This window comes from Physeter macrocephalus, chromosome 16 (assembly GCF_002837175.3).
Source record: "Physeter macrocephalus isolate SW-GA chromosome 16, ASM283717v5, whole genome shotgun sequence".
Taxonomy (NCBI): Eukaryota; Metazoa; Chordata; class Mammalia; order Artiodactyla; family Physeteridae; genus Physeter; species Physeter macrocephalus.
Window position 1 is genome coordinate 83,969,902 of NC_041229.1, and position 19,889 is coordinate 83,989,790.

The following is a 19,889-nucleotide window of genomic DNA, read 5'->3' on the forward strand; positions in this document are numbered from 1 at the left end:
AATTATCGATATGTATGTTCCTATGACCATTTTCTTAATTGTTTTGGGTTTGTTTTTGTAGGTCCTTTTCTTCTCTTGTATTTCCCACTTAGAGAAGTTCCTTTAGCATTTGTTGTAGAGCTGGTTTGGTGGTGCTGAATTCTCTTAGCTTTTGCTTGTCTGTAAAACTTTTGTCTTCTCTGTCGAATCTGAATGAGATCCTTGCCGAATAGAGTAATCTTGGCTGTAGGTTCTTCCCTTTCATCACTTTAAGTATATCATGCCACTCCCTTCTGGCTTGTAGAGTTTCTGCTAAGAAATCAGCTGTTGACCTCATGGGAGTTCCCTTGTATGTTATTTGTCGTTTTTCCCTTGTTGCTTTCAATAATTTTTCTTTGTGTTTAATTTTTGTCAATTTGATTACTATGCATCTTGGCATGTTTCTCCTTGGTTTTATCCTGCCTGGGATTCTCTGTGGCTTCCTGGACTTGGGTGGCTATTTCCTTTCCCATGTTAGGGAAGTTTTCTTATCTGTTCTTCTGCCTCAGTTATTCTGCTATTGATTCCTTCTAGTGTATTTTTCATTTCAGTTATTGTATTGCTCATCTCTGTTTGTTTGTTCTTTAATTCTTCTAGGTCTTTGTTAAACATTTCTTGCATCTTCTCAGTCTTTGCCTCCATTCTTTTTCTGAGGTCCTGGATCATCTTCACTATTATTATTCTGAATTCTTTTTTCTTCTCTTTTCCAAACCCCTTATCATCTTTTAGGTCTCCACTTAAATATCTTTTCCAGAAAGTCATCCTTAACTGTTGCTTTCCTTCTCCTCATGCCCAATTAGTAGTATTCCTCTTATATAAATACTTCTGTAGTATTCTTTATTTACCTTCTCATGACACTTATACTTTATTGAAAAACCCTGATCACATATTTTATTCAGTAGACTGACTGTAAGCTCTGTGATCATGGGAACAATATAGGGATACAGTGAATGAATGAATGCATGAATAAATGAATGATATGAAAGCCTGGCTAAAAACAATTTATAGTGGTTAGGAATATGTAATCATGGAGTATTCTGAGCAATGAAGAGATACTATGAAAGAGGCACTGCAGGAATAATGTCAAAAACTTGAAGTGATAAAAATACTCATTGCCCTAATCTAAACATGAGGTGATGTTTGTTACTGTGCTTTTAAGACTTTAATCATAAATTTACTATCAAATTTTGATAGGATAACAACACAAACTAACTTTTCTATTTCTACATTTCATTATGTATTTTAGATTCTAAATGTTTAACTAGCTTTGCTTAGACTGCTGTGATTTGAAATATCATCAATAACATTTCCCTATATTTTCCCTCTTTTAACAGAACCCTCACAAGAGTGGTGATTTCTACTTCTGTGCCATATAATGTGTAGGAAATGAGGGAGAGATGGGAGGTAGTATGATCCCACGATTTTTGGCCGGAGAAAGTTTGGAGTTAGTACCATTAGGTGAAGTCAGGAAAGGAGGAGAATGAGCAGATATTGAGGTAGAGTAATGAATTCAGCTTAAACACAATGAATCTTCTGTTCCAAGTAGTTCTACCTAGTAGACAGTTGGATATTTGGGTATTAAATTTAGGCTAGAGAAAAATATTTGGGATTCCTCAATGTTATTTAACTAATGTTTTATTCAATATGTGTTTTAGTTGAAGTCATAGGCATGTATTAGAATGCCCAAGTTTATAGACCCTTGTGGATCCAGAGATGGAATTTTAGGGGGTTTCTTAATTCCCTCAAATTACATGTAAATTTGTGTAGGACTGTGTAGATTTTTAGACCAGCATATAAAACTTATATCAGCTTCTTAAGAGTGGCCTTAGACTCCAAAAAAGACTCAGTACAACTAGAGTAAAAAGAAAAACAGGTCAAAATCTAAAGCCTAGGCACATCAGTGTTTAAGGTATAGATAATGGAAAATAAGCCCAGGAAAGAGGTTAAGACCATAGCTTCTGGAATCAAACTTTCTAGATTCAAATAATGGCTCTGCTATTCACTAGCTGTATCACCATAGGCAAGCTGCTTACATTCTCTGTAGTTTCCTTACCTATAAGACAGAGATTAATAACATTTGTAAGGTTATTATAAGGATTAAATGAGCTAATGCATGAGATGTGTGTTGCACCATGTTTACCATGTAGTTAATGGTCAATAAATCACTTATTTGCTGTTTTTAATGTAATCTTGACTGTACTGGCCAGCCCCGCCAAACATGAGATTCTGCCTCTTTGAAGGGTTTTTCAGTGACAGATGGGGCCAAAATGAAGCAGAGCATCACCCCCAAAACCATGGTTACCACCTACATGGAAATCACCATAACTTCGTAGGCTACAAGCAGCTGGCTTGAATAGACCAGATCAGAGCACGGATAGGGCCATCTCTCTACCTAAAGCAGACAGACAATTGTGTAAGTTGATCTCTGCCACTTTTCTTTTTCCCTGATCTCCCAGTTATAGAACGAGGACTTGGAGTAAGAAGTATTTTAGAACTTTCCTTTCTTGTAGAACCCCTCTGCACCACTGAGACCTTCAAGGTACAAGCCTTAGTTTGCACTGAAGGAGAGAGAAAGCTTTGCATTGAACGATAAAGTTAACTATTTCAAATTTTAATAACTGAAACTGGTGAGAAGATCATGGAATCCACTCTGGATGTCTTTAAGAGATGAGAAAAGGAAGTTTTGACATAGCATATTTGAAAGCAGTGACTAGAAAATAAACAAATAAAATTGTTTCATATTTGTATACCAAAGAGTTGAGAGTTCTATATAAACTGCTTACATATATAAAGAATGGGTAAAGAAACAGGAAAAATGGTAACAAGGAGTATCTTAAAAATGGGGGAGGGAGAGGGTAGTTCCAAAAAGAAAATTATCCATAGCAATAGCTACAATAGACAAAAAAGATAAAGATTTAAAAGTGTCCCAGAAATTAGACAATTAGAAAGTCATAGGTGACTTTGAGACCAGTCTCAGTGGAATCGTAGGGGCAGCTCATTTGGACTTTGATATTAAAGAAATATTGATGTTCCTGTTGTTTCTATCCATTAGGCTTCATTCTACCCCTTGGGGGCATTAATGAACAAGTGTAATTCCATTTCCGTATGACAGCCCGTCAAATATTTGAATCCAGCTATCTTGCATCCCTTGGGGTCTCTTTTTCTTCAAGGAAAATATTCATTTCTCATGCTTTCAAGTCCCTTCACCATCCTGGTCCCTCCATTCAGAAGATGCTTTAGTTTGTGTAAATCCCCAAATGAAATATATTGTTGTCAGTCTGGTTGAGTACCATAGAATAGAATAGGACAATCATCTCTCTCAACCTAGGAATTAGACTATTAATTCAGGCCAAAACTGCATTTGCTTTTTGGCAGTTCTGTCACATGATTATCATTTTTGCATGCCCAGTGTTATGAGGATTCATTAAATAGATTAATTAAATGCTTATTGTACGACTCAAAATTTTTTCACAGAATTGGTGATTTTCAGCTTGAAGAGCTTGAATTATTCTTTACCTTTTTTGCTAATCCCTCAATAAGTGATCTTCCTCCCATTAGTTTTTGCTGCCCCATAGGAATCTTTGAAAAAGTAGGGTTGATAAGTAGTATAGCATGTGCGTGTGTGTGTGTCTATGATGGGACGTGTTTTCAGCCAAACTACAGTAGATCTGACTGATTTACAAGACAAGATAGATTTTTTGTTTGTTGTTTTTCCCTTAATTAATTCTACAATTATTTACTGTGTACTGTGTGCCCAGTACTAGCGATATAACAGTAAGATGCGTTCTCTGCCACGAGGAAATTTTAGCTTAGTGGGGAAATTTCGATAATGTGTATTAAATGCTAGTATAGGAGTTAACAGGATGCTCCAGGGCACTCTGATCATCTCACCCAGGCTTGAGGAAAGCTTCTCCAAAGATGGGGTTACCTAATCTGGGTCTGGGAGGATTTGAGGGAATTAGCTAGCCAAAGAGGTGAAGTAATCTATGCAAAGGTCCTGAGTTAAGATGCAGTATGGCTACTAGAGATAGTAATTTAAGATATGAGTATAGATAAGATCAGTAGGGATTGTATGTATGTTAAAAAAAAAAAAGTCAAAACCCTTACTCATTTAAGAAGCTCCTGTGTAGCAACGAAGACCCAACACAGCCAAAAGTAATAAATAAATAAATTTATTTTAAAAAGAAGTAGGTAAGAAAAGGGGAACTTTGCCATTTAGTTTAGTTGTTTTACCTCTTCATTAATGAGAAATCACTCAATATTTTTTGTTATCTACAAGTGAATATCCATAGTTTATGCAGTACTTATCTGTATATTTTATTCCCTTACTTAGTATTATAATACATGTCCTCAATTCTACAAATAATTATTTTTATTTTTCTAGTTAAATAGTTTAGGTTTACTTTTTTCTTTAATGAAAAGTTGTTAAATGACAATCATGTACATTTTAAAGGGAAAACAATAATCATGTACATTATTACAACAAGTATTTTTATTTTTGCACATTAAACCCTCCTCTTTGGCCACAACCATGCAGAGCCTGCTAAACCCTGCTAAAGGATTTAGTTCTTTCTGCACGGAGCAATGAGAAAACACTGAAAGGTTTTAAGTAAGGAAGTGACATGATCAGGTTTGTATTTTGAAAAGCTCACTGCTAAATTGAAGGAGGATTTGAGTGGATGCAAAGAAGTTAAGAGGAAACTGCAATCATCTAGGAAAGAGTTGTTGGTAGCAAAGCTAGGGGAGAGACGTTGTCGTGGAGTGAAGTGAACAATTCCAAAACTACTTTGAAAATAAATTTAACAGGATTTTAGGCATGGGGAGAAGGGTGTATTGGTGAGAGAGGGGGTGGGGAAGAGGTATTAAGAATAAATCCTAATTTTCTAAAAACAGAAGGAGAACCACATTTGATGGAAGAAAATAATGAGTTTCTGAGTTCTGCCTTGGACATGTGGGAGTTGAGGCACTTTCGTGCTTCTGTATTTAATAGTAACAAAAGCCTGAAAGTGGCATGAAAAGTCCATAGTGGGGGAATGACTAAGTATTGTAAATTATGGAACATAAATTTACTGGAGTATTATGCACTTTTTTTTTTTTTTTTTTTTTTTTTTTTTTTTTTTTTTGCGGTCCCCGGGCCTCTCACTGCTGTGGCCTTTCCCGTTGCGTAGCACAGGCTCCGGATGCGCAGGCTCAGCGGCCATGGCTCACGGGCCCAGCCGCTCCGCGGAATGTGGGATCCTCCCGGACCGGGGCACGAACCCGCGTCCCCTGCATCGGCAGGCGGACTCTCCACCACTGCGCCACCAGGGAAGCCCATTATGCACTCTTAAACATCATAGTTACAAGACTGTGACTCATGTGAGATTAAGAGAAAAAAGTTGGATACAAAATTCAGTAATAATTGTAACCATCCTACTGTATAGCACAGGAAACTATATTCAATATCCTGTGATAAACCATAATGGAAAAGAATTTTTAAAAGAATGTATATATGTATAACTGAATCACTTTGCTGTACAGCAGAAATTAATACAACATTGTAAATCAGCTATACTTCAATAAAATACTAAATTGGAAGGAAATCCAAAAAAGAGGGGATATATGTATAGCTGATTCACTTTGCTGTACAGTAGAAACTAACACAACATTGTAAAGTAACTATACTCCAATAAAAATTAATTGAATATATATATATATAAAAACAAAAAAATGGATGAGGTACTCACTTGGAAAATAATAATAATAATTGTAACCATAACCATAATTGTAACCACTTTTTCTGTAAAAAGTGCTAAAAGGAAATACAACAAATTTTAGCAATAATTCTATGAGTGTGATGGATGGTGGGTGAATTTCTAAAAATTAAAATTTTCCATGTTGTAAAAATATCAACCTCAGAAGTTAAAATTTTTACTATCAGATTTGTTTTTCACATCATTGATTTATAATGACCTTGGTTTATATGGTTGCTTTTGTAAACTGATTTAATAGTAATTATTTAAGATAAAATCAATTCTTTTTTAAAACATGACTTTCTATTTCTAAAGTTTAACAGAGACAAATTCTTAGTTATATAAAATGAGTATTTTTTCCAGTGTCATAGCTGTAATGATCCATAGGCAGTGCTGGTCATCTCATCCACTTGTCTCTGCTGGCTTATCCACCTATTGACTGTAAACCATGCAGAGGTGTTGAAAGCATTTTTCTTTTCCTTTGTGCACAAAAACTTTCATAAAATGCTCCTAAATCCTAATCAAGCCCATTTTGTGTCTTTTAGACTTACAGATTTTAACTTTGTGGTAGGTAGTATTAAAGAACTGGCTACGTTCTTTAATATATAAAATTAATTTTCATGTAAATCTACTATACTTTTGGATTTGCTCTAATACTCTGTGCTGAAAAGGTTTACATACAAGCTACCACATGGTATTTTAGTTACGCCATAGGAAATTGTTTTCATAAACCACCTTTACTGAATTATAATTTACATACAATAAAATAGACCCATTTTAAGTATATATTTTAGTGAGTTTTTACAAATGTATATACTCATATAATCACCACAACAATCAAGATATAAAACATTTCCATCATCCCCCCCCCAAACATCCTCATGCCCAAAATGTTTCCTGGCCCCTAAGCACCTAACATCTTTCTATCACTAGAGTTTAGTTCTGCTTTCTTTAGAATACCACATGAAGGCAATCTTACCATACACACTTTTTGTGTCTGGCTTTTTTCACTTAGCTTAGTGTTTTTGAGATTCATCTATGTTGCTGCCTATATATCAGTAGTCTGTTTATTTTGTTGTTGAGTATTATTTCATTTGTGAATGTACCATTTGTTTTTCCATTCACCGGTTGATGGACATTTAAGTTATTTCCAGGTTTTTGTCTGTTACCAAAAAAAACTGTCCAAGATATATGTATTGCAAGTATTTTCTCTCTGTAGCTTGCCGTTTCATCTTCTTATCGGTGTCTTTTCAAAAGAAAATATTTAAAATTTTTATGCACTTCAAATTATCCATTTTTTTTCTATTGTGGCACATGCTTTCCTGTCTTATTTAAGAAATATTTGTCTACTCCAAGGTTGCAAAAATTTTCCGTTTTTTTTCTAATAGTTTTATTGTTTCACCTTCTATATTTAGTTCTGTGATTCATTTCAGCATAATATTTGAGTACTAGTATGAGATAAGATTGAAATTTTCTTGTTTGCTTGTTTGTTTTTGCTTTTTTTCCCAATTGAAGTATAGCTGATTTTCAATGTCGTGTTAGTTTCAGTTGTACAGCAAAGTGATTCAGATATATGTATGTATGCATACTTTTTCAGATTCTTTTCCATTATAGGTTATTATAAGATATTGAATATAGTTTCCTGTGCTATACAGTAGGTCCTTGTTGTTTATCTATTTTATATATAGTAGTGTGTATCTGTTAATCCCAAACTCCTAATTTATCCCTCTTCCCCCCCGCAAATTTTTTTTGTTTTTTGATTGAGTGTAGTATGAGGTAAGATTGAGGTTTTTGTTGTTTTTTTGCATATGGGTATCCAGTTATTCCAAGACCATTTGTTGAAAAAGAATTATTTATCCACCTTTGTCAAGAATCAGTTATGTGGGTTTATTTCTGGTCTCTCTATTCTTTTACATTGATCTATATTTATAGCCCTTGGTCAAATCTATATTGCCTGGATTGTTGCAGCTTTATAATAAGTCTTAAAATCAGATGGTATGTCTTCCAACTGTGTTCTTTTTCAAATTCATTTGGTTACCTAGGACCTTTGAATTTCATGTAAATTTAGAATTAGCTTGTCAGTTTCTCCAAAAAGCTTACTGGGGCTTACATTGACATTCCATTAAATGTATAGATTAATTTGGAAAGATTTGAGTCTTCCATCCCATGACCATGATATATCACCCCATTTATTTAGGTTTTTTACTTACTCTCAGAATGTTTTATACTTTTCAATTCGGAGCTAGTTCATGCACATATTTTGTTAAATTTATTCAAAATATTTCATGTTTGGGGAATCAATTAAAATGGAATTTATAAAATTGTAGTTTCTAATGTTGGTTACTAGTTTTGTAGAGGTACCGTGATTTTTATATATTGACTTTACATGCTACAACCCTGATAGCCTTGGCTTGTTAGTCCTACTAGCTTTTTGGTAGATTGCTTAAGATTTCCTACATATGTGATAATGTTTGCAAATAAAGACTGTTTTACATCATCTTTTCCAATCTGTATGCCTTTCATTTCTTTTTCATGGTTAATTATATGCTTCAGACCTTCTGAGCAATATTGATTACAAGTGGTGAGAGTGGATATACTTTCTTTGTTCCTAATATCAGGAAGAAAGCATTCCATCTTACCATTCTGTTACCTGTAAGTTTATTATAGATACCATTTATCAGGTTGCAGAGGTTTCATTTTATTCCTAATTTGCCAAGAGTTTGTATTATGAATTATTGTTGAATTTTGTCAAATTTTTTGTGTGTCTATTGAAATGATCATATGGTTTTACTTTTTTAATATGTCATTATGGTACAGTGATTTTTAAAATGAAAAACCAACTTGGCATTTCTGTGATAAACCCCACTTAATCATAGTATATCATATTATTCTTTCTTATATACTAATGAGTTTTGGTTGGATATTTTAGACATTATTTTCATAAATGTTCATGAGGCATATTAGTCTATAGCTTTCTTTTCCTGTGATGTCTTGGCCTAGTTTTGGTATCAGAGTAATTATGGCATTATAAAATGAGTTCTGAAATATTTCTTTCCAATTTTTCCTTTTTTCTGAAAGATTACTTGTAAGATTGGTATAATTTCATCCTTAAATGGGCTATTTTTTCTTTCAGTTTTATTGAGATATAATTGACATACAGCACTGTATAAGTTTAAGGTGTACAGCACAATCATTAGACTTAATACATCATGAAATGATTGGCACAATAAGTTTAGTGGACATTCATGATCTCATGTAGATACAAAATTAAAGTAATAGAAAAAAATTGTTTTCCTTGTGATGAGAACTCATAGGATTTACTCTTAACAATTTTCATATATAACATACAGCAGTGCTGATTTTATTTATCATGTTGTAAATTACATCCCCAGTACTTATTTATCTTATAACTAGAAGTTTGAAGCTTTTGACTGCCTTCATCCAATTCCCCCTACCCCTACTCTCCACCTCTGGTAACCACAAATCTAACACTAAATGTTTAATTCTTGTGACATGAAAGTAATGAGGTGTGAGTTTCCAACTGGTTGGTAGGGAATATGGCCATTTTAGAGGTGCAGTACCTGAGAAAATCTTAGTAAAGAAAAAAACAAATCTCTGATTTTTCAATATAATCATACATAAACTTCTAAATTTAATGGATATCAGAGGTGGTGTAGTAGATGGAGAATGATTTTGGAGTCAGAAGACTCTATTAAAAGTACCTACTTCCCACTGACTAGGTAAGTATTTTAGCCTATCTAACTGTACCATAGGAAGATGTAGTTATTGCCCCACCTCATAGACTTGTTTTAAGGAGAAAAGAATATAAAAACATCCTACCATAAATATCCTAGTATATGGTAGGACTCTGACTATAATTTTTTTTCTTTCTTACAGAAGAGGATAAATATAATATTTATTCTCCTTTGCTCTTCAAGTATTTCCTGGCAGAAGGAATTGTCACTGGACATACTTTGTTAGTTGCATCTGCAAAAGAAGACCCTGCTGACATTTTACAGGTACAGAGTATGCTAATTCAATATTGCATTTTGAATATTTCACAACAAAATATTGTTTTTATATATGTAAATAACATGTATTTGTATATGTACAAACTATATTTAAATACATTAATGGGACCACACATGTATTTTTTTCTCTTAAACAGAAGTATCAAATTTATTTGAACATATAATCTCATTTTTTATTTATTTATTTTTTTTTGCGGTACGCGGGCCTCTCAGTGTTGTGGCCTCTCCCGTTTCTGGACGCACAGCCTCAGCGGCCATGGCTCACGGGCCCAGCCGCTCCGCGGCATGTGGGATCCTCCCGGACCGGGGCACGAACCCGTGTCCCTTGCATCGGCAGGCGGACTCTCAACCACTGCGCCACCAGGGAAGCCCCCCAAGAACTAATTTTAAAATGAGATTATATGAGGATCCCACATGCCGCGGAGCGGCTGGGCCCGTGAGCCACGGCCGCTGAGGCTGTGCGTCCAGAGCCTGCGCTCCCAGAGCCTGCGCTCCGCAACGGGAGAGGCCACAACACTGAGAAGCCCGCGTACCGCAAAAAAAAAATAAAATAAAAAATAAAATAAAATTAGTTCTTGGACAGTTTTTTTACCTTAAAATTTATGTCACAGTGAGAAAATATTAATAAGCTTTTTAAACTGACAAAAAACAAAATTACTATTAAGTAATGATATGAGTACTTTATAAACTATTAAAAAATCTAGGTAAAAAAAAACAACTGCAGAATATTGTCAAATATTATATTACCAGTATTCCAAAGATGTAAGTCAGAAGAAAGATAGAGAAATTAGAAGTGCTCATTTATTAAAATTATTTTGCTTTGAGACTGCCAGAAAGTGTTCCCTTCCAAGAAATAAGCAATAATACTAAATTATGTGCTTGAAATAGTATATCTTTTTTATGCCAAAGCATACTTTTCACCTCAGAGAAGACAATTCTGACTTTTAGAATTCTTAATTTCTTTGTACAGAACAGGAACTCACTTCTAAGCCATTATTTGATTAGAATTCATAATCTAAAATCATTTTCTCTCAGAGGATGTTTTCATTTCACTGTATAGTTTGCAAAATGACAAATGACTAAGTCATTTATAAAAAAATTTGTAGAATACTAAATACTAATTTACAATAACTATCAACAGACACCAACAAATTTCTACACCCACACATAAAAATTACTATAACACTGAGGTCAAAACTAACCTGATTCTTTCATATGGGTCAGAGTTTGTTTATTAAATTTAAAAAAGTCCAAAAAGAAAACCTTTGTATAATTTTCCAAATGATTTCCTTCTGGTTGAAGAGCCTGTTTTCCTTTATTCTTATTTCTGCTATTAATCTTTTGTAATATTTTCTTAATGTTTTTGTTTTTTCTTTTGTTCCTTTTCCCTGGCCTTAATCATTTTGGTCAGTTTCTGAACAGTACTGTACTTGCTAGAAGCAGTGGAGTAAAGGCCAAAATCATTGTTGTAAAGAAGCTATATAGGTTCTTCACAGCCCATTCCACAGCATACCAAGCCTAAGATTTTTTTATCAGACATCTTTATATAGGAAATGTTCGCCAAGCCATAGGCAGGAAGGCCTATATATGCTTTTTTAAATAAAGTGTTTTATTTTTCCTTCTTCCCTCCTCCAACCTAGGTAACTGATGTTAAAGCCTATAGTATACTTCCACATTTTGCCTTAGAGAACTACATTTTTTTATTTGAAAACTAATCCCTGATGCCTTTCTTAGGTACCTTGATCTGTACAAGTTAGTACTAAAAAAATTTCAGTGTACTTTACATGTCCTTCTTTGGATTATGTGAAGGATTTTAAAATTATAAAAGAAATATTATCTTTTCATCAGGGTTTCTTAAAATAGCTAGTCATATATGCAAATAATTAGATTCTACAAACCTTTATTCATAGAACAGTTTTATAATATAGTAGAAAAATATAAAACTAGAGTCAAAAAACATAGACTCTTATTAAATTTGTCCTTATGACCAAAATAGATTAATAAGGACCAGACTAGTCATCATGCCTGAAACAACTAAAAAACAGGACAAAATATATGAAACAACTGTCTTCAAAACTTTGATCATCACACAATAAAGGACAGTGATTCCTGAGTTATGCAAAATAAACAAGGTAAGTCCTATAACTTCCCTAGCTTCCCACATACAAAGTGTCCAGGCCATAGTGCAGGGAGGAGGAACCCAGGATAAGACAATCTTAGGAGACAGAGCTAGGAATGTGGAATTACCACCTCGTTATTGTCTTCATCTGGAGCCAGGTATGGTTTAAGGAGATATGTATGGGTGCCAAGTAAACAAGGGGTGGACTTATGATAGTTAATTCTATGTGTCAATTTGACCAAGCCACAGGGTGCCCAGAAATTTGATCAGACATTATTCTGAGTGTTTCTGTGTGGGTATTTTTGGATGAAATTAACATTTAAATTGGTAGACTGAGTAAAGCAGATTGCCCTCTCTAATGTGGGTGGGCCTCATCCAGTCAGTTGAAGGCCTAAATAGAACAAAATGGCTAACCCTCCCCCATATAAGAAAGAATTCTTCCTACTGGACTGCCTTTGAACTTGGACATCAACTTTTTCTTGCCCTCGGGTTCAAACTGAAACATCAGCTCTTCCTGAGTCTCGAGTCTGCTATCCTTTGGATTAGAATTACACCATTAGTTTTCCATTTGGACAAAAACCACACCATCAGCTCTCCTGAGTTTCCAGCTAGCTTGCTGTGCATTTCTGGGGACTTGTCAGCCTCCATAATCATATGAGCCAATTCCTCATAGTAAATTTTATTAGAGGGAGATGTATGTATATGTGTACATATATTTATGTATATGTGTGTGTGTGTATACACACACACACACATCCTGTTCATACAATTTCTCTAGAGAACTCTGACTAATACAATTTTACTGAAAATACAAAGATTACATTTAAAACCAAAGAAGGCATTTCACATTTATTTTTTAACCTACATTGAACAATTATCACTCACATCCTATATCTTGGCCAGTTTTCCAGATAGTAAAGTACAGTGATCTTCCCACCTTTTTTGCGCTCATACTTCTAAAAATTTTTTTTTTAATTATGTATCCTCTTGTATACTAAGTTATGTTAAAATTTTCGTTATGAGATTATTTAGTTGCAAAGATGTTATTATTTAGTTGCAAAGACTTTTATGTCAGTCTTATAAGTGTATCCAACTCAATCCAAATAATAGCAATTTGATGTCAGTACCATTATTTTTAGAAATATATACATAAGCAAGCTCTTCTTTAACAGCTGGAAATTTTACATCAATCATTTTTTCCTTGAATTCATATTTTCTATTCCACTCACTCTTCATGGAGTTTTGTCAGAATGTAGTACATTTTATTTATGTTCAACATTTTTATTAATAACCTTATGATAGTTTTTCTGTAACTTCATATTTAAATTTATTTTAAACTTTTTGTCTCAAAAGACTTCAAGTGTTAAACACATTTTTTCTTATTTCAGTAGCCATTACAATTATTGTTGCATACAGTGTATCAATAGACATAAAAATGTTCACACTACATTGCTTCATTAGGACATATCATTGCTTGAATATTGCTAGAATGGGACAGGATTCAGCATCAACTCTATTCATATTTTTCACTTTTGCAGATGTGGGCTGTTCATAGTTAAGTAGATAGAGTTGTGTTATTGTAATGTCCCTCAAATTATTTTTTCACTTTTTCTGAGTAGTACACAAAAAGAAATCACACGGTGTCTATCAACATAAATTACTTTAAATTATTTGTCTAGTTTATTAGGTCCACCTAAAATTTTGCTGAAAACAGTGAAAAAAGGATAATTTCCCCAGTCATTAGAACATTCACATTTTCTATACCAAACAGATCTTTTAAGTTGTCTTTTTGTTTGGTACTGCAGAGATGTTTACTCCTGGGACAATGAGAAGTAAACCTTTCACTCGTAAAGTGAGAAAGGTTGATTTGAAAGGGAATTGGCAAAGGGGAACTTGCACTTCTATCACTGGCACATTTCTCTAGGAGGTCATTTTTCACTAGAGTATTTGTTAAAGTTGAAGATCAAAGAATTGATTTCCTTAAAACTCTCATGATCAGGTACCTCTTTCAAAGTCTTCATTTACCCCAGGTTTAAAGACTTCCAGTTTTTGGGCTTCCCTGGTGGCGCAGTGGTTGCGCGTCCGCCTGCCGATGCAGGGGAACCGGGTTCGCGCCCCGGTCTGGGAGGATCTCACATGCCGCGGAGCGGTTGGGCCCGTGAGCCATGGCCGCTGGGCCTGCACGTCCGGAGCCTGTGCTCCGCAACGGGAGAGGCCACGGCAGAGGGAGGCCCGCGTAAAAGACTCCCAGTTTTTGACAGTTAAAAGGGATGGAAACAAGTCATCTTACCTGATCCAGATCAGCTTTTCTAAGTTTAGACTACCATATACCCAATATGATTAAATCCAAATATTGATGTAGCCCAGTGAACCTGTATTTAGTCATCCCCAATATACACTAATCTATTCTAGTTAGTGTAATGCTATCATTTATTTCACATCAATATGAAAAAAAGTATCTTCTGTTTAGATTTCAAAAATGTAGGAATAACTTTTAAGTTACTGCTGCTCTTTAAAATATCTAAATGAAGGTTATCTCAGGAAAAAGAATTAAATCAGCATATTGGACTTAAAATTTCTTTTATGAAAATTGTTCCTCTGTAATGTCACATTCCATGTAAATGCAGACTGTCTTATTAGAAGAAAAGAAACCATTAGTGATAATTTTCTGTTATGTTAAATAATATTTTAAAGATGATTATTTGAAATAAATTCTCATTGATTGATATATCTCTGGATTTTTTTTCTTTATAAGAAGTACTGTTGGTTTCAGTGTTGACAGATATTTTACTTGGCTTTCCCATATTTGAATTTTCACTGTTACTGAGATGCAGTTTATAACAACATGCTAATTAATCTCCTGGAACTTAAATTCATCTTATATTTCAAGGGAAATAAATGTTAAAATAGTATGACCATTTATTTTTAATGTCTTAAAAGTTTCTCTTGCTCTAGCCTAGCATAGGTGTTTTTAACTGAAGAATGTATTCTAGTGTCATCAGATCTATTTTCCTTTATCTTGTACACTTAGAATGTATTATCAAAGACATTATAATTACTCCACAAAAACCTAATCATCTTAAGCATTAGATTTACTTAATATAACATTGCAGATTTGATGCTGCATTTTCAAAGTTATCTCATTCTTCTATTTATAATGAGTAGCCTAGAACAAGTTGTTTTTATTTGAATAGCAAGTTTGCTTTACATGACAATTGAATATTTATCAATAACATACTCAGTGAACTTAAATATTAAATTAATTATAAATTTGAGTGTGTGATCCTCAGGAAAAATTTATCTTCTTTGATTTTTAATGCCATTATTTGCTTTTAACTGAAATCACTTGTATAGACGAGTAATGAAATTTTTTAAGGCTGTATATGCTAAATAACATGCACACACAACATCTCCCTACATTAAAAAACTTATTTAGTGATTCATTTTTAAACTATTTTAATTTTGATTATGTTCTTGTATTTCATGCACCTCTACTCTGAAGATATATCTAGTTTTTGAGTTAATAGAATCTTCACTCATCAGTAATGTTTCTTTTCTCTTTTAAAAAATAATTTTAAAAACGTTCATTTGATGGAGAAATACTGCTTTGTTGCACGTTTCTTTGTTTACAGCAAAGCAGAATATTTTCCCCTATGGTTGTTAGCCTTCTGCATTTCTTTCTTGTTTTTCATAGTAGGTTTTTGTCTCTGTCCATTTTTTTTCTCATTGCTCTGTACGAGCTCTTTACATATTTTAGTTAATGTCCCTGGATGATATACAAGGATCTTTGTTTTGCACATTCTCAGGATTTAAGTCCCTGAAGTTACAAGGTTGCATTGGAAAACCAAATTTGCTAAAAACATAAAAATAGCCCTCCTATAAATTTTGGGCTGCCCTCCTAAAAATTTTGCCCCTCTGCCCACATCCCTGACATGTAACACTAGTGTATTTTTTCACCCTTCGTCATTAGATTTGTGGGTTGTTCTGTTCCTGTTAGCCATATGTTAAATATTATTGAGTATAATGCAAAACAATTTCAAAATTTGCCAAAGATGCAAAATTTCCTGAGGTTGATCAAAGTGACTGTGGAGAATTGTTTGAATCCCATGCAAGGCTACTGGCTAATGAGAATGTAGAAGGATTCAGCCAGTTAAGAAAGCAATGTTTCTTAAATTCTTAATCTTATCATCTTGTATTCCTTACATGTTTAATATGTAACAGTAAAACAATATTTGACTTAAAAGAATAATATGCCGTTCTCATTTTTCTATAAGGAAGTACAAAAAGTATTGTTTTTAATATATACAATATATTTAATGTTTAGTGTTCACACATTTAAAACAGACTGGATGAGAAAATTATGGCTGATAAAAATTTCAGTTACGTATATTCTTCATAATACCAGTATATAAACAAAGTTTTTAACATCTCAGAAAAATGAACAAAATATGTTTGTAGTTTAAAGTGAGATGTTGAACACTAATATAGAGAAGTAGAATTTCTGTACCTATAAGAGTAGGTATAGATATTATGTATTTTCTACATAATGTTCAGTTGGGATTTCAGTGTGCCCAGCTCAGAGTTATACTGAAAACTTATTTGTATCAAACAGCCCAAAAACGAGTGACCAAAACCCAAGGCATTAGTGTTTAGAGATACAATGTAGGGAGAAAATGCTATAATTGCTTAGTTTTAATTTTATGATGTATGATTGGAGATTTCTGGAACCTATAACCAAGGCAAATATTGCTGGTACATGAAAAGGGAAAAGACAATCTTATAGACCATAATTATCTTAAAACTGTGTAAAACTAAAAGACAAGTAAAGGATAAAAAGCCCATCAGCTGCCTAAAATATATAACCACCCAACAATTTATCCATCATGCTTTGGAAACATTCATGCCTACTTTAGTCAGAGCTTCAGGAAGTCAGCATTAAGATGTAACGCTGAAAAGTTACACCCCTTAGAAAATCCTATAGAACAATATACATGATGTTGTTAAAGCTTTTAAAAACACTTATGGTAAGTATTTTTCAGTTAACTTTTTTATCTAAAAGAATTTTCTTGATCATCTCAAATATAGTGATGGGTATTTTCTATGAAAACTTTCTATGGAATGTTTTCTAATGTAGCAAAATTACATTTTTATGTTAAAATGTTTAAACATTTATCAGTAGATCAGCTGATTTTTTTATGAAATAAAAAATTATATACACACATGCACACCCAAACTTTTCTTAAGAACTTGAAAATGCTAAGATTTCTCTATTATTTATATCCTTTTCATAATTTTTAACAATATGATGGTATGTGTTAATACATATAGAATTAAAGAAAGTAAAATTTCAGAAGTAAATTTAAATGCTGTTTCATAATATGCTAAAGTCAATTTCAAAAACTTAATTTGAATATTTTTTAGTGATGACATGCCAGGTAGGTAATATTCATTCAGGAAGAGATATCTAATACCTAGAGCAAAGGGTTAATTCTTGACTTGTTGCATTAACTTTTTGACTTACCTGTTATATACACTATGCACTAATAACATCAGCCACAGTTAGAACAAAGTGGGAGGTTAGAATGCTTTTAAGGAGCTTCAAAGTTGTATTTTTTAGTGTGTACCCAGGATAGGTACCTGGTTACCAGCAGGGGTGTCCCAACTACCTTGATGTTTATTAAAGGATTATAGCATATAATATTTTTTAACATCAAACATATTGGTAAATAAATAGTTCAAATTTAAAATCAATTATGGTGGAATTTCTCATATTTACTATTGAGAAAATCTTTCATATTGAAAATGAATTACTTTACAATAATCTGTATCATGGAATGAGTTTCAATTCATTGAAAATAAACCATATGATATTTGATGAATTAATATAGTAATAAGATACTTGGTAACAAAGTAATGAAGTATGAATATTTAGTCTAACATCTTCAGAATTCTTTTTCATGGACTTTAAATCCATAAGTAAAAGTTAAAAGTGTATCTTAATAATTTGAAAGCATTATTTTAAATCCCAAAATATCAGCCTTTTACCCAAATATTGAACTCATTTGTTAAGGTCTTATTCACTGTACCTTGTGTCTTTTCCTTCATTTGATTCCTTGGTTTTAATTGAGATCAGAGATATTGATTTAGAGTTAGATAAAGTGGTATTATTTGCTAACAATGTAAAGTTTGAGTTACTGTTAAAAAGGTTTCTTTTCCTTCTGTCAGTTTGGTGTCAAGATTAAGTCTGTTTGCCATGCATCTGTTATTTACTGATCATGGAACAAGAATTAGAAATCTAGTGAGTGGTCAGTTTGCTCTTAGTACACTGTAGTACAGTCTGGTCTTTCTGAGTACATAGAATACAAAAATGTCTCAGATCCAGCCCATGTTTTTTTTTCAGTGACAAAAATTGAAACAGCTATAAAAATGAAGTTAAAGAAACATCCCTTGGTTAGCCAGATATGTCATTGAACATTTTTTAAATTATGTTCATCTCCAAAGTTGTAGTTTTATGATTCAGAACAAAAGTAATACAACACGCTATAAATAATTAAAAGTTATTTTCTGGCTCTTCTATATTCCACTTTGCAAGCTTTATGCATACTCAACACCTTATACATTACACATTTTCCCACACATTTTTACTTTTTCTAGCCTATATAATATTTAATGTATATCCTATCAAAACTGTTTTAACACTGTGTATCTTTTGTCCATAATATAAATACAAATATTAAAAGGTCTTTGAAGGCAGAGCTATAATCAGAATATGTTCCCTTCACTTCTTTGTCAACATTTTATTTGTTCAGAAAATTATCAGGCTATCTATAAGCTTTTCAGTGCTAGTTGAGCCAGAAATTTGCTGTTTGACCCTAGGGTTCCCCTCTTTTTTTCCCTCCCTAGCTACTTGTGAGAGCTTATTTAAAATTCTGAGTTCTCCCCTGGCAGCCACAGTTAGAGTTTCTTTGGCAAATTAAAAAGACTAAGAAAAAACATGTAAAAGCTCAGTACTGTTTCCAGTGACCTACATTTGTAGCCAGCTTTTAAAAGATGTATGTGCCTTATTTTCCAATGAGGAAATGAAAGATAAGATAAAAAATATAAAGGAAAATAAACCCACCTCTCTGTCACTACCTAATGAGAAATTTTTGATATAACACTAAAATAAACACACATTTGGCACTGATGTTTGTGCATCAGTCAACAAAAGAAAGGAATTTTGCATGCAGAAAAGTGGCCTAAGTTATATAGCAAAATGCCATACTGTGTAATAGGATATTTATCCTTAAGAAGGTGGAATGTACTTCGAATCTGAGCTTAGATTTTAATTTCTGTGTTGCTGCTTAACTAGCTACAGGACCTTGCACAAGTCACTTAACCTTTCATATTAAGATAGGGATGATATCCTGCCTACCTTATTCCGGAGTTCCAAATTAAAAATGAAATATCTGGAGTTTTGCTTTCTAAATCTTAAAACACCTATTCCAGCCCTCACATTTACTTTAAAAATTTTATTTTGAACCCATAAAAAAATGAATGGTTGTGAATACGTGATGGTTTTGCAATAGGCAAAAGAAATGTTTAAATCTTAGAACTATTATTAGTTTTATCATTCTTGGAAAAGAAGCCACATAAAGTCAGCATTGGGAATATTAGAAATAGGGTTCATTTTTCTTTTGAATACTTTTTCTGAAAAAGTATTCAGAAGAGAAAGTATTCAATCCTTTGGGGGGTGGATAAATGACTTCAAAAATTGAAAACCAGAGCCATTCAAACTAAAAGAAAATCAGCCTCCCAAATTAACATGTTGTCCCATTTAATGAAACATTAAAGGAGACCATGGAAGGAGAAAGGCTGTATACTATCAAGGATCATAAATTAAATAGACAGTCTGTGAAGATTTATTATGTACAAAAGGATAACTCTACTGTTGAAAACCCCCAAAATATAGGGCTATTTCTCCAGCTAGTGTTGGGATGATTCTTTCAG

General features: G+C 33.2%; 1 protein-coding gene across 5 annotated transcripts in view; it reads left to right on the forward strand.

The window, feature by feature from the left end:
- ELP4 (elongator acetyltransferase complex subunit 4) overlaps positions 1 to 19,889 on the forward strand; it is a 236,533-nt gene that overhangs the window by 15,998 nt on the left and 200,646 nt on the right. For all 5 annotated transcript variants that reach the window (XM_028501120.2, XM_028501121.2, XM_007117517.3 and 2 more), the window contains exon 3: positions 9,648 to 9,769. In XM_028501120.2, coding sequence (XP_028356921.1) covers positions 9,648 to 9,769 — 122 coding nt within the window. The remainder of the gene's footprint in view (positions 1 to 9,647; positions 9,770 to 19,889) is intronic.